General features: G+C 46.9%; 1 protein-coding gene across 2 annotated transcripts in view; it reads right to left on the minus strand.

Moving 5' to 3' along the window:
* Window positions 1-9979: 9979 nt before the first annotated feature.
* METTL1 (methyltransferase 1, tRNA methylguanosine) overlaps window positions 9980-16339 on the minus strand; it is a 67279-nt gene continuing 60919 nt past the window's right edge. For both annotated transcript variants that reach the window (XM_069758605.1, XM_069758604.1), the window contains exon 6: window positions 9980-14785. In XM_069758605.1, coding sequence (XP_069614706.1) covers window positions 14651-14785 — 135 coding nt within the window. In that variant the 3' untranslated portion in view covers window positions 9980-14650. The remainder of the gene's footprint in view (window positions 14786-16339) is intronic.

Here is a 16339-nt window from a genome sequence, read left to right on the forward strand (position 1 = left end):
CGCTGGAACGGGGGACAGGTGAATATACTGTACTCACCCTCCTGGCGGTCCCTGACTCTCCGGTGGAGATCGCGGTGTGCGTTCAGTGTTTACGCATACCGCGATCTCCTGGGAGCGTCACTCTGTGAGGCCCAGACTGCGCCGGCGCTTGTGCAGTCTATAAAGGCTTCGGACAGAGTGACGCTCCCAGCGTTATATTATAGACTAGCTATTAAACCCGTTCTACGCCCGGGTGGCGAGCATTTATATTGGTATATTGTCTCCATCCTGGTATGTGCTGCTCCATCCTGCGTCCCCATCCTGTCATGCGCTGCTCCATCCTGCGTTCCCCTTCCTGTCATGCGCTGCTCCATCCTGCGTCCCCATCCTGTCATGTGCTGCTCCATCCTGCGTCCCCATCCTGTCATGCGCTGCTCCCATCCTGCGTCCCCATCCTGTCATGTGCTGCTCCATCCTGCGTCCCCATCCTGTCATGCGCTGCTCCATCCTGCGTCCCCATCCTGTCATGCGCTGCTCCATCCTGCGTTCCCCTTCCTGTCATGCGCTGCTCCATCATGCGTCCCCATCCTGTCATGCGCTGCTCCCATCCTGCGTCCCCATCATGTCATGCGCTGCTCCCATCCTGCGTCCCCATCCTGTCATGCGCTGCTCCATCCTGCGTCCCCATCCTGTCATGCGCTGCTCCATCCTGCGTCCCCATCCTGTCATGCGCTGCTCCATCATGCGTCCCCATCCTGTCATGCGCTGCTCCATCCTGCGTCCCCATCCTGTCATGCGCTGCTCCATCCTGCGTCCCCATCCTGTCATGCGCTGCTCCATCCTGCGTCCCCATCCTTATGTGCTGCTCCATCCTGCGTCCCCATCCTTATGTGCTGCTCCATCCTGCGTCCCCATCCTTATGTGCTGCTGCATCCTGCGTCCCCATCCTTATGTGCTGCTCCATCCTGCGTCCCCATCCTTATGTGCTGCTCCATCCTGCGTCCCCATCCTTATGTGCTGCTCCATCCTGCGTCCCCATCCTTATGTGCTGCTCCATCCTGCGTCCCCATCCTTATGTGCTGCTCCATCCTGCGTCCCCATCCTTATGTGCTGCTCCATCCTGCGTCCCCATCCTTATGTGCTGCTCCATCCTGCGTCCCCATCCTTATGTGCTGCTCCATCCCGCGTCCCCATCCTTATGTGCTGCTCCATCCCGCGTTCCCATCCTTATGTGCTGCTGCATCCCGCGTCCCCATCCTTATGTGCTGCTCCATCCCGCGTCCCCATCCTTATGTGCTGCTCCATCCCGCGTCCCCATCCTTATGTGCTGCTCCATCCCGCGTCCCCATCCTTATGTGCTGCTCCATCCCGCGTCCCCATCCTTATGTGCTGCTCCATCCCGCGTCCCCATCCTTATGTGCTGCTCCATCCCGCGTCCCCATCCTTATGTGCTGCTCCATCCCGCGTCCCCATCCTTATGTGCTGCTCCATCCCGCGTCCCCATCCTTATGTGCTGCTCCATCCCGCGTCCCCATCCTTATGTGCTGCTTCATCCTGCGTCCCCATCCTTATGTGCTGCTCCATCCTGCGTCCCCATCCTTATGTGCTGCTCCATCCTGCGTCCCCATCCTTATGTGCTGCTCCATCCCGCGTCCCCATCCTTATGTGCTGCTCCCATCCTGCGTCCCCATCCTTATGTGCTGCTCCATCCTGCGTCCCCATCCTTATGTGCTGCTCCATCCCGTGTCCCCATCCTTATGTGCTGCTCCATCCTGCGTCCCCATCCTGCTGCTCCATCCTGTGTCCCCATCCTTATGTGCTGCTCCATCCCGTGTCCCCATCCTTATGTGCTGCTCCATCCTGCGTCCCCATCCTGCTGCTCCATCCCGTGTCCCCATCCTTATGTGCTGCTCCATCCTGCGTCCCCATCCTGCTGCTCCATCCCGTGTCCCCATCCTTATGTGCTGCTCTATCCCGTGTCCCCATCCGTATGTGCTGCTCCATCCTGCGTCCCCATCCTGCTGCTCCATCCCTTGTCCCCATCCTTATGTGCTGCTCCATCCCGTGTCCCCATCCTTATGTGCTGCTCCATCCTGCGTCCCCATCCTGCTGCTCCATCCCTTGTCCCCATCCTTATGTGCTGCTCCATCCCGTGTCCCCATCCTTATGTGCTGCTCCATCCTGCGTCCCCATCCTGCTGCTCCATCCTGCGTCCCCATCCTGCTGCTCCATCCTGCGTCCCCATCCTGCTGCTCCATCCTGCGTCCCCATCCTGCTGCTCCATCCTGCGTCCCCATCCTGCTGCTCCATCCTGCTGCTCCATCCTGCGTCCCCATCCTGCGTCCCCATCCTGCGTCCCCATCCTGCTGCTCCATCCTGCTGCTCCATCCTGCCTCTGACCCGCTCGGCGCCGAGTGCTGGGGGGCCTTAGCAGGCGGGGACACCGGCGCGCTGTGGGGGTCAGGTGCCGGTATCGCCGCCAGCTCAGGCCCCCCAGCACTTACTATATTCACCTGTCCCCGTTCCATCGCTGAGCGGCGCCAACTTCCCGGTCTCCTCGGCCTGTGACTTTTCAGTCAGAGGGCGGCGCCGGCGCGCATGCGCGTCATCGCGCCCTCTGAACTGAAGGCCACAGGCCGAGGAGACCGGGAAGATGGCGCCGCTCAGCGATGGAACGGGGACAGGTGAATATGTCCGATACTCACCCTCCTGGCGGTCCCTGCTTCTGCGGGGGAGATTGCGGTGTGCGTTCAGTGTGAACGCACACCGCGATCTCCCGGGAGCGTCGCTCTGTGAGGCCCAGACTGCGCCGGCGCTTGCGCTTGCGCAGTCTATCGAGGCTTCGGACAGAGTGACGCTCCCAGCGTTATATTATAGATATTAACCTATGTACTAATCTTATCCTTTTCCTTCATCTAATACATTTATCAAAACACCGAGTCATCCTCATATTTTAGCAATACATTAACCACGTGACTATAACGTTCTATGCAATATAAAACACTTATGTATACACGGGTTATAACAGTTTTTCTAATCAAGGGAGAAGCACACGACCTCGTCCCCGGTTACCCTCTTACATTACTAATATCAAGCGATAATAGCGCAGGTCCATTTTGTGCTCTGCTGACCTGCAGTTAGTTATGGCCAACAATGTTTATCTTTTCAACTATTTCTTAAATCAGCGTAGTTTCTGTTCAGACTAAGGCTATGTGCACATGTTGTGGATTAGGCGTAGGAATTTCTGGTGCGGATTCTGCCTCTCCTGGCAGAACCTGCGGATTTGTCGTGTTTTTTGTGCAGTTCCGCAGCGTTTTTTGTGCGGATTTGCTGCGGTTTTTACCCCTGCGGTTTTCTATAATGGAATGGGTACAAAAACTCTGCAGATTTACAAAACAGAAGTGACATGCTACTTCTTTTAAACCGCAGCGGATTTTCCGCAAAGTGTGCACAGCATTTTTTTCTCTCATTGATTTACTGTAAATCAATTGCGGATCTGCAGTATTTCTGCACCTCAAAAAACGCTGCGGATCCGCAGAGAATCCGCAACATGTGCACGTACCCTAATACAGATATGAGCAAAGATACGTCCATACACCACATAGCGTACAATGAAATGTGACATTGGGGACAGCGGTTCTGTGTTAAGGATCTATAACTGGCTGCTGTTACCTAGGAGAAGAGCGATGTCGTGAGACTTCACACCCTCTGCAAAGTGTTAGGGTACTTTCACACTAGCGTTTTTTTTAATCCGTCACAATGCGTCGTTTTGCAGAAAAAACGCATCCTGCAAAAGTGCTTGCAGGATGCGTTTTTTCCCCATAGACTTCTATTGATGACGCATTTGCGACGGATTGCCACACTTCGCATCCGTCTTGCGACGGATGCGTCGTGCTTTGGCGGACCGTCGGGAGCAAAAAACGCTACATGTAACGTTTTTTTTCTCTTGACGGACCGCTTTTTCCGACCGCGCATGCGCGGCCGGAACTCCGCCCCCACCTCCCCGCACCTTACAATGGGGCAGCGGATGCGCCGGAAAAATGCATCTGCTGCACCCATTGTGCAATGCAGCAAACGCTAGCGTCAGAATCTCTCCCCGACGCATTGCGACGGGGAGATTCCGACGCTAGTGTGAAAGAAGCCTTAGGTATAATGGGAAATGTGGTCTGAATTCGAGGAAATTGCAACAGTACACATGAAAATATGGAACTGTGTAATGGGTTCATGCTGTAATTCTTCACATCCATTCTGTTGAGCTCAGTGATCAGCGATAACAGCCAAAATACAGACTAGAAGCACAACGGAGATGGTACAATCTGATTTTATCATTTTACATAACAGGAAACTCTTGGGGGGTCCACTTTTCTTAAAGCGAAAAATCTTATTAAAAAATAAAAATGTATTACCATTGAGTCTGCTGCTCAGATGCTTTTCCTTCAATAAAGTGAAATCTTGTTTTTTGCATATTGAGCTGATGTTTTTAATACTATTTTAGGGTACATATGTTGTTTTGATCACTGTTTTTTTTAGATTTTTTTTTAAAGGAGCTGCAGAAACCAAAAAATAAAATTTTTGGTAAAGGTTAATTTCATTTATGTTTTGATCAATCACACTTTAACAGACACAGTGCTACCAAATATTCTTAATATTTTATAACAAAGAAAGGGAGTGAGGTTTTTTAAAATTGATATATTTTTTTTACCACTTTATTCCCCTTCGGGGACTTGAACCTGCAATCATATGAAATATATAGTACGATGATACAGTATTGTAGTGTATAGTGCAATTGACACCCTCATATGAAGCTCAGCCACAGGATGGACTTCAGAGGAAGAAGAGGACAGCAATGGGGGCTTCGAGTAGGCCCCCAGCTGCCGCTACAACCCATGGGCACCTGTGGATCACATAGCAAGTGTATATTGGACAATGGTGGGTGTGTGTACCAGCAATCGTGTAATTTAAGTGGCACGTAAGTGAACAAACAGCAAAGATAGGAGTTGGCTCTGGTCACTGCTGTAACAAAAAATAAAATAAATGAAATACTACACAGATTGAAAGCAAGCTTCATGTTTTCAAGTCAAAAGTTACAGAAAAAAAAATTCTGATTACTATAACACCTGTTCTAGGTGACTGAAAATAACCTGCGGAAATAGTCAGTGTCCTTAGTCAGCCTCAACGACACCATCTGGTGCATCGAATGCAAAATAACATATCCTTTCAATTCAATATATTATCCACCTAAATGGTATGGGATTAGTGATGAGCGAATATACTCGTTACTCGAGATTTCTCGAGCATGCTCGGGTGTCCTCCGAGTATTTTTTAGCGCTCGGAGATTTAGTTTTCCCTACCTCAGCTGAGTGATTTACATCCGTTAGCCAGCTTGATTACAGGTCCTTCTCCAAAAATTAGCATATAGTGTTAAATTTCATTATTTACCATAATGTAATGATTACAATTAAACTTTCATATATTATAGATTCATTATCCACCAACTGAAATTTGTCAGGTCTTTTATTGTTTTAATACTGATGATTTTGGCATACAACTCCTGATAACCCAAAAAACCTGTCTCAATAAATTAGCATATTTCACCCATCCAATCAAATAAAAGTGTTTTTTAATAACAAACAAAAAAACCATCAAATAATAATGTTCAGTTATGCACTCAATACTTGGTCGGGAATCCTTTGGCAGAAATGACTGCTTCAATGCGGCGTGGCATGGAGGCAATCAGCCTGTGACACTGCTGAGATGTTATGGAGGCCCAGGATGCTTCAATAGCGGCCTTAAGCTCATCCAGAGTGTTGGGCCTTGCGTCTCTCAACTTTCTCTTCACAATATCCCACAGATTCTCTATGGGGTTCAGGTCAGGAGAGTTGGCAGGCCAATTGAGCACAGTAATACCATGGTCAGTAAACCATTTACCAGTGGTTTTGGCACTGTGAGCAGGTGCCAGGTCATGCTGAAAAATGAAATCTTCATCTCCATAAAGCATTTCAGCCGATGGAAGCATGAAGTGCTCCAAAATCTCCTGATAGCTAGCTGCATTGACCCTGCCCTTGATGAAACACAGTGGACCAACACCAGCAGCTGACATGGCACCCCACACCATCACTGACTGTGGGTACTTGACACTGGACTTCAGGCATTTTGGCATTTCCTTCTCCCCAGTCTTCCTCCAGACTCTGGCACCTTGATTTCCGAATGACATGCAAAATTTGCTTTCATCAGAAAAAAGTACTTGGGACCACTTAGCAACAGTCCAGTGCTGCTTCTCTGTAGCCCAGGTCAGGCGCCTCTGCCGCTGTTTATGGTTCAAAAGTGGCTTTACCTGGGGAATGCGGCACCTGTAGCCCATTTCCTGCACACGCCTGTGCACGGTGGCTCTGGATGTTTCCACACCAGACTCAGTCCACTGCTTCCTCAGGTTCCCCAAGGTCTGGAATCGGTCCTTCTCCACAATCTTCCTCAGGGTCCGGTCTTCTCTTCTCGTTGTACAGCGTTTTCTGCCACATTGTTTCCTTCCAACAGACTTACCATTGAGGTGCCTTGATACAGCACTCTGGGAACAGCCTATTTGTTGAGAAATTTCTTTCTGGGTCTTACCCTCTTGCTTGAGGGTGTCAATGATGGCCTTCTTGACATCTGTCAGGTCGCTAGTCTTACCCATGATGGGGGTTTTGAGTAATGAACCAGGCAGGGAGTTTATAAAAGCCTCAGGTATCTTTTGCATGTGTTTAAGGCCCCTTCACATTTAGCGACGCTGCAGCGATACCGACAACGATCCGAATCGCTGCAGCGTCGCTGTTTGGTCGCTGGAGAGCTGTCACACAGACCGCTCTCCAGCGACCAACGATGCCGGTAACCAGGGTAAACATCGGGTAACTAAGCGCAGGGCCGCGCTTAGTAACCCGATGTTTACCCTGGTTACCATGCTAAAAGTAAAAAAAAACAAACACTAGATACTTACCTACAGCCGTCTGTCCTCCAGCGCTGCGCTCTGCTTCTCTGCTCTCCTCCTGTACTGTCTGGGAGCCGGAAAGCAGAGCGGTGACGTCACCGCTCTGCTTTCCGGCTCACAGCCAGTACAGGAGGAGTGCAGAGCGCAGCGCTGGAAGACAGACAGCGGTAGGTAAGTATCTAGTGTTTGTTTTTTTTTACTTTTAGCATGGTAACCAGGGTAAACATCGGGTTACTAAGCGCGGCCCTGCGCTTAGTTACCCGATGTTTACCCTGGTTACCAGTGAAGACATCGCTGGATCGGTGTCACACACGCCGATCCAGCGATGTCTCCAGGGAGTCCAGCGACGAAATAAAGTTCTGGACTTTATTCAGCGACCAACGTTCTCCCAGCAGGGGCCTGATCGTTGGTCGCTGTCACACATAACGATTTCATTAACGATATCGTTGCTACGTCACAAATAGCAACGATATCGTTAACAATATCGTTATGTGTGAAGGTACCTTTAGAGTTAATTAGTTGATTCAGAAGATTAGGGTAATAGGTCGTTTAGAGAACCTTTTCTTGATATGCTAATTTATTGAGACAGGTTTTTTGGGTTATCAGGAGTTGTATGCCAAAATCATCAGTATTAAAACAATAAAAGACCTGACAAATTTCAGTTGGTGGATAATGAATCTATAATATATGAAAGTTTAATTGTAATCATTACATTATGGTAAATAATGAAATTTAACACTATATGCTAATTTATTGAGAAGGACCTGTACATGTGGGGATTCCCTAGCAACCAGGCAACCCCCACATGTACTTATGCTGGCTAACAGATGTAAATCATTCAGCCGAGGTGAGGAAAACTAAATCTCCGAGCACTAAAAAATACTCGGAGGACCCCCGAGCGTGCTCGAGAAATCTCGAGTAACGAGTATATTCGCTCATCACTATAAGGGATCAATCAATACTTTTCCTTTAGTATGTGCACCATAACATAGGAGATACCAGAAGCCAAATACTGAGATGCAGAAAGTCCCCTACTTAAAGGGACACTGTCACCTGAATTTGGAGGGAACAATCTTTAGCCATGGAGGCGGGGTTTTGGGGTTTTTGATTCACCCTTTCCTTACCCGCTGGCTGCATGCTGGCTGCAATATTGGATTGAAGTTCATTCTCTGTCCTCCATAGTACACGCCTGTTCAAGGCAAGATTACCTTGTGCAGGCATATACTACGGAGGACAGAGAATGAACTTCAATCCAATATTGCAGCCAGCATGCAGCCAGCGGGTAAGGAAAGGGTGAATCAAAAACCCCAAAACCCCGCCTCCATGGCTGAAGATTGTTCCCTCCAAATTCAGGTGACAGTGTCCCTTTAACAAAAATACCTGAAATCCAAGAATAAAAACAATTGCTTCCATTGAGCTAGAATCACATATAGGTGTCATACCGCATGACAAGTATACAACCGTGTGGAGGATGCCATATTGCAAATATATTATCTGGATATGGCTGTACACAGGTTACAATTAATAGGTAATTTGTAATTTTGATGAGTAATTTTATTACTGAACAACTACCGTGATGTTGGTCAATCCAAAAGGTTTATAAACCTGAATGTTTCAGAAGAAGTGGGGTTCTGTCTTCTGTCTTCCTTAGGAAAATATAAATGATTGCATTATTATCATGCAACTAAATAAAAAAGACTAATATTCCCATCTCAATTTTTTTTTAATTGTCATCCATTAAAGGGAATCTGTCACCCCAAAATTGGCCTATAAGCTAGGGCCACCGGCATCAGGGGCTTATCTACAGCATTCGGAAAGAAAAATAAGTTAGATTATACTCACCCAGGGGCGTCGCGGTCTGGGTCCAGCGCCTCCCATCTTCATACAATGACTTGTCTTCTTGTCTTCCTGCCGCAGCTCCTGCGCAGGCGTACTTTATCTGCCCTTATGAAGGCAGAGCAAAGTACTGCAGTGCCCAGGCACCGGGAATGGTCAGAGGCCCAGCGCCTGCGCAGGAGCCGTGGCCGGCAGCAAAGACGGCCAATGTAGGTACCCTCCCCTCTTCAATGACAGCCATGAGACTTCTACCCATGGAGTCTTTCAGTTTCTTACTGGCAACCAAGCAGTGGAGTATTTTGTTGCATGTGATAAAGCATTGTACTGCATGAAAAAAAATAAAAAATTTTTTGAAAGATGCAGATTTCTTTCTGTACCACTGCTTGAAGGAAGTGCCTTCTAAAAACTTGACAGTAAGAGTCCATCTTCAACTTGAAAATGCCCATCTAGTTTATCTTTAATAATACTGTACCAACCCTTCACGTAGCCCACTGCTACCTTACTGGTCACTGAGTTGAGGTGAAGGTCTGTACCCATTATTTATCTATCCATCTGGTCCGTCAAGAGTCAATCAACTCATCAGTCCATAAAACTGAAAAATCTCTCTTTAGATATTTCTTGGCCCGTCTTGATGTTTCCACTTGTTCACTGGTGATCGGGTCTCAGCCTCCATTACCTCGGCTATGTTTCTAAACACTGAACACAATGTACTTCTGGGCCTCAGGGAGGTTACAGTTCTGGAATACAACAGTACTGAAAGATAATGGCTTCCTGGTCGCTTCCTGTTTGATTCATCTCAAACCTTTGGCAGTTAGAGTAAAGTTCACACTGGGCGTTTTTCGCGGTGCCAAGATGCGACCGTCCAGGCTGAGAACCACTGATGAATGAGCTGCGGGGAGTGCAACGTCAGTGACGTTAACAAGGTTACCTTCGGTCACTGAGGCTCCATTCCCAGCCGGGCTGAACTACAGTGAGCTCGGTGAGATCCCCGCTAGCACCGTGAGAAAGTCGCACGGTGCAGAGGCGAGTTCACCAGGAGAATTTCACTTCGCCTCTGCACCGTGCGCTAAGTATACAGCTGTGAGCTGATATGAATAGCCTGGGAAGCTCCATGTGTATTACCCCTTTCCCAGGCTATAAACATCGGCTTTCCCTATGCTGGTAACGAAAATTACATGGGAGCCCACACCATTTTTTTTTCAGAAAAATAATCTTTTAATAATTAAATACATGTACAGTAAGCTGCACACACCGTGCACTAATTGTATTTGTCACAGACATCTGTATATCTACCCATTCTATATGTATTTACTGTGTGTAATCCAAATCTTCAATCATGTCAGCTCCTGCTGTGATTTTACAGTACACGGCAGATGAATTGCAGGCTTTGCTTCAATCTATGCAATATAATATATATATACACACACACACACTAATTGGTTGATGGGCACACATGAATTGGCCAATTTATGCGCTAAGAATCTTCATTTCATCTATAACTAAGTTTTATGAAAATAATTTTTTGTGAAAAAATATTTTGGAGAAGTATAATTCATATTGAATATTTGTGTTTTCACATGGCCTAGATTCATGTACATGTGCTGCTGGGTTTTTTTTTCTATACGATACAGCTTGCACGTATTCACGTTAGGAGTGCTGGTTGGCTTTTTTTCTCTATTTAACATATGGATGTGGCTGCATCCAGACTGATCTTGCACTCCTCCCATTGACCTTGCAGGTGGCGGTAATCAACTCTACTGCCCATAAATTGTAGGTTTAGCCCAGAGTGACATGTTTTGTCCAGAGTTGTAGGCTGGTGGCCCAAGAGTGGCATGCATGGTAGAGTAGGACCCATCAGAGGGAGATCACCGTGCTGTGGTTGATGGGCACACATGAATTGCCGATTTATGCGCTTCATTTCATCTATAACTAAGTTTTATGAAAAAAAATTTTTTTTTAAATTTGTGAAAATATATTTTTGAGAAGTATAATTCATATTGAATATTTATCTGTGTTTTCACATGGCCTAGATTCATGTACATGTGCTGCTGTTTTTTTATCTATATGATACAGCTTGCACGTGTTCACATTGGGAGTGCTGGTTGGCTTTTTTTCGTACACATATACACATATATACATACATATACACATATATACATATATATACATATACATACATACATACACACACATACTTACACACTGCTCAAAAAACTAAAGCGAACACCTAAACAGCGGAATTTAATTCCAAGTAAATCAAACTTCTGTGAGATCAAACTGTCCACTTAGGAAGCAACACTGTTTGACAATCAATTTCACATGCTGTTGTGCAAATGGAATAGACAACAGATAGAAATTATTAGCAATTATCAAGACACACTCAATAAAGGAGTGGTTCTGCAGGTGGGGACCACAGACCACATCTCAGTACCAATGCTTTCTGGCTGATGTTTTGGTCACTTTTGAATGTTGGTTGTGCTTTCACACTAGTGGTAGCATGAGACGGACTCTACAACCCACTTAAGTGGCTCAGGTAGTGCAGCTCATCCAGGATGGCACATCAATGCGAGCTGTGGCAAGTAGGTTTGCTGTGTCTGTCAGCGTAGTATCCAGAGGCTGGAGGCGCAACCAGGAGACAGGCCAGTACCCCAGTAGATGTGGAGGGGGCCGTAGGAGGGCACCAACCCAGCAGCAGGACCGCTACCTCAGCCTTTGTGCAAGGAGGAAAAAGAGAAGCACTAACAGAGCACTGCAAAATGACCTCCAGCAGGTCACAAATGTGAATGTGTCTGCACAAACGGTTAGAAACAGACTCCATGAGGATGGTCTGAGTGCCCGAGGTCCACAGATGGGGTTGTGCTCACAGCCCAACACCATGCAGGACGACTGGCATTTGCCACAGAACACCGGGATTGGCAAGTTCACCACTGGTGCCCTGTGCTCTTCACAGATAAAAACAGGTTCACACTGAGCACATGTGACAGAGGTGACAGAGTCTGGAGACACCGGAGAGCGATCTGCTGCCTGCAACATCCTTCAGCATGACCGGTTTGGCAGTGGGTCAGTAATGATGTGCGGTGGCGTTTCTTTGGAGGGCCGCACAGCCCTCCATGTGCTCGCCAGAAGTAGCCTGACTGCCATTAGGTACCGATATGAGATCCTCAGACCCCTTGTGAGACCATAAGCTGGAACGGTTGGCCCTGGGTTCCTCCTAATGCAGGACAATGCCAGACCTCAAGTGGCTGGTGTGTGTCAGCAGCAACTGAGGACTAAGAACACTATATGTGTTCGAAACGCGTCCATTTACTCAAGACAGCCCTTCCTTCGGTATGCACCGGTTTGTCAAGCAGCTTATTTTTTAACTTGTCCATATAAAGACTTTTGATTTTATTTCCTGAGCTGGATACCTTCATTTTCATACACAAGTACCTGGCGTCAAGCAGAGACGTTTAAGTGCTCGGATTAAAATTCTCATGGGCTGTGAGAATACCATCATAAGGGTGAGCTGAATTATTTCCTATTTCCTGGTCAGCAGTTCCTGCAAGATGAAGGCATTGAAGCTATGGACTGGCCTGCCCGTTCCCCAGACCTGAATCCGATTGAACACATCTGGGACATCATGTCTCGCACCATGCACCAACGTCACATTGCACCACACACTGTCCAGGAGTTGGCGGATGCTTTAGTCCAGGTCTGGGATGAGATCCCTCAGGAGACCATACTCCGCCTCATCAGGACCATGTCCAGGCATTGTAGGGAGGTCATACAGGCACGTGGAGGCCACACACACACACACTACTAAGCATCATTTCCTTCTTGAGGTATTTCCACTGAAGTTGGATCAACCTGTAATTTGATTTTCCACTTTGATTTTGAGTATCATTCCAAATCCAGACCCCAATGGGATATTCATTTTGATTTACATTGATCATTTTTATGTTTTATTGTTCTCAACACATTCCACTATGTAATGAATAAAGATTTGCAACTGAAATATTTCATTCAGTAATATCTAGGATGTGGTATTTCAGTGTTCCCTTTATTTTTTTGAGCAGTGTGTGTGTGTGTATCTGACTGACATCTATATATCTGTGTATATATCTATTCTATCCTGTCAGTGTGATTTTACTGTATGCGGCATAAGAATTGCCAGCTTTTTAAAGGACCTAGAGGTATGGTTCTGCAGGAAGTAGTTTTTTTTTTTCCTCTGGGGGCACACAACTTTATTAGCATGCACAAAGAGACACAAGATAGCCCCAAAAACGTGTGAAAAAAAATTGCACCAAAACGCAAATAAAAACGAACCAAAACATGCGTTTCTGACGCAGCTTCTTTCCTGCTAAGAAATCAGGTTTTGCTGCAGAAAAAAACGCAGCAAAAACGCCCAGTGTGAACTTACCCCAAGGCTAGGTTCACATTGCGTTCGTGCAATCCGTTTAGCGCATACGCTAACGGAATGCGCTGACGCAATGTACAAAAAGGGATTGCGTTTAGCGATTCCGCTAACGCAGATGCCTGATCTGCGCTAGCGAGAACGGACCCAAAAACGCTGCAAGCAGCATTCAAGGTCCGTTAGAAAATAACGGGACATCGCTAACGTATGCCAAAAATGGCATACGTTAGCGATGCGTTAGATACATTGCATTCAATGGGTGCGTTACATTGCGTTAGTGGCTCTATGTAACGGATTCCGTTAGTGGCAGTCCGCTAACGCAATGTGAACCTAGCCTTAATGTGCTTTTTTGTCTCAACATGTTTTTTTGTATAGAAAACAATGACACTCCTCCTGGCGGTGGACACCGCGGAGTTTGGCCTCTCCTGTGCGCTGATTTGCGTCATAGCTCTTTAGCTATAAGGGTTTTCTCCCCTCCCCTTGGCTTAACCCTTTCCATTAGACATCTCCAATTTGTTTGTCCTGGTTCGAGTTTACCAGTTATATTTTTTGATGCCATTTATTTACATTCCATTTGGGGCTCTACCTTACATACAGGTGTACTTAGCACACTGATGAAGGTCTAGAGTTGACCGAAACGTTTGTGACTTTGTATGTAAATAAACCCCTCCATTTTGCATCACAATCCCTAGGAGTGTGCTAGTCACTTGTTTTCTATATATCAAGGTTTGGGCACCTATCGACTGTGCACCTTCCCCCTCGGCTGTGCTTTGCATTTTCTATATCACCATGTTTTTTTGTGGCCCTTTTTACTATTTGGAAAAGATGTCTAAAAATAATGATCGCTCACTGCTGTCTTCCATGTGCTAGACCCATACAGGTCTATGGGCACGTGTGAAACATCGGCCTGCACTACACACAAAAAAAATAAATAAATAAAAGGATCGAGTTGACTCTAGAAACTTCTTCCGTCACACAACTTGACTTATTTTTGAATATTAAACTTTCCACAACTGATTTATTGCAAAAAAAAAAATATATTAAATCAGGTCAGGTGCATATATATATATATATATATATATATATATATATAAAAAAAAAAATTACATTGCCGATATAGCACTGGCTATCATCACTGTCCTTCTTTAAGGAATGCTACACACTTAAATGCTGGAAGTGTCGGCAAATATAAGAATCCATTAAACGAAAAAAAAAAGAAAACGCTTAATACAATTATATTTTGCTTTGTAGAACCTCAAACCCACAGATATCTGTAAGTCACAGAAGATCCTCAGCAGACAGGACTTGTAAGTCGGCTCCGGACAGCAGGGAGTGGTGGGCTCCTGCTTATGGAGGCAAATTCATCATTCTCCAGCTTGGCCCAAAAATCTTAATGCTTCTGCTGGTTCAGGACGAGTAGATGAATTTTAGGGGAGTCACAGTCTTTTTAAGAAGAACGACCTATTCTTACACCACAGCTAAGAATCTTGATTTCGGAAAGTGCTGTTTTCTACACGGCGGAACACAGCCAGGAAGTTCTGCCCTTTGTTACGTTGAACCTTCTTTCCTTCTTCCGTCGCTGTGCCCAGTTTATCAATGATGAGGTCATCTGCCTGCAGACACGACAAGAAGCAGCAGGTTTACATTATGTCAGTAGGACTCACGACAAACACTGGGCATAATACGGACATCGCAAATATCTGCTCACGTTATATTGTACATTTATGGCATTGTCACAATGATGTTTTTCCATAGAAGCTGTTGGTCTTATAAAACACTTGTGTACAGGCCAATTCCCTTACTGATCTGTATTTCTTCTAGATCACACAATGGGGATGAAGTTACTATATTTCCACCTTCGTTACTAGTGATGATTGAACCAATTCGAAGGACCCTAGTTCAGCGGCCACGTCAGTAGTCCTGTGATCTACCGTTCACCCGCCAGAATCCCCAGCACCTCTCCTGATTTGTAGCCCTAAGGACAGGGTCACAAGAGCTTCAACATCGAACGAGCGCTACCGTATATACTCGAGTATAAGCCGAGATTTTCAGCCCAAATTTTTGGGCTGAAAGTGCCCCTCTCGGCTTATACTCGAGTCAAGGTGGCAGGGTCGGCGGGTCAGGGGGTGAGGGCGCTGAGGCATACTTACCTGCTTCCAGCGATCCTGATGCTCCCCGCCTGTCCCACGGTCTTCGGTGCTGCAGTTCTTCCACTGCCGGATGCCGGATGCCGGGACCAGGTAAGTATAGCATATTTACCTGTCCACGTTCCAGCCGCCGGGCGCCGCTCCATCTTCCCGGCGTCTCTCCGCTCTGACTGTGCAGGTCAGAGGGCGCGATGACGCATATAGTGTGCACGGCGCCCTCTGCCTGAACAGTTAGTGCGGAGAGACGCCGGGACCGGACGCTGGGAGCTGCAAGCAAGAAAGGGGAGTACGGCATTTTTTTTTTTTTTACTGCAGCGGCACAGCTTTATGTGGATCATCTATGGGGCAATATGAACGGTGCAGAGCACTATATGGGGCACACCTATGGGGCAATATGAACGGTGCAGAGCACTATATGGGGCACAGCTATGGGGAAATATGAACGGTGCAGAGCACTATATGGGGCACAGCTATGGGGAAATATGAACGGTGCAGAGCACTATATGGCACAGCTATGGGGAAATATGAACGGTGCAGAGCACTATATGGCAGAGCTATGGGGAAATATGAACGGTGCAGAGCACTATATGGCAGAGCTATGGGGAAATATGAACGGCGCAGAGCACTATATGGCAGAGCTATGGGGAAATATGAACGGCGCAGAGCACTATATGGCACAGCTATGGGGAAATATGAACGTGCAGAGCACTATATGGCACAGCTATGGGGAAATATGAACGGTGCAGAGCACTATATGGCACAGCTATGGGGAAATATGAACGGTGCAGAGCACTATATGGCACAGCTATGGGACAATAATGAACGGTGCAGAGCACTATATGGCACAGCTATGGGGCAATAATGAACGGTGCAGAGCACTATATGGCACAGCTATGGGGCAATAATGAACAGTGCAGAGCACTATATGGGGCACAGCTATGGGGAAATAATGAACATGCAGAGCACTATATGGCACAGCTATGGGGAAATAATGAACGGTGCAGAGCACTATATGGCACA

The sequence above is a fragment of the Ranitomeya imitator genome, chromosome 3 (genome assembly GCF_032444005.1).
Source record: "Ranitomeya imitator isolate aRanImi1 chromosome 3, aRanImi1.pri, whole genome shotgun sequence".
In the NCBI taxonomy this organism is placed as follows: Eukaryota; Metazoa; Chordata; class Amphibia; order Anura; family Dendrobatidae; genus Ranitomeya; species Ranitomeya imitator.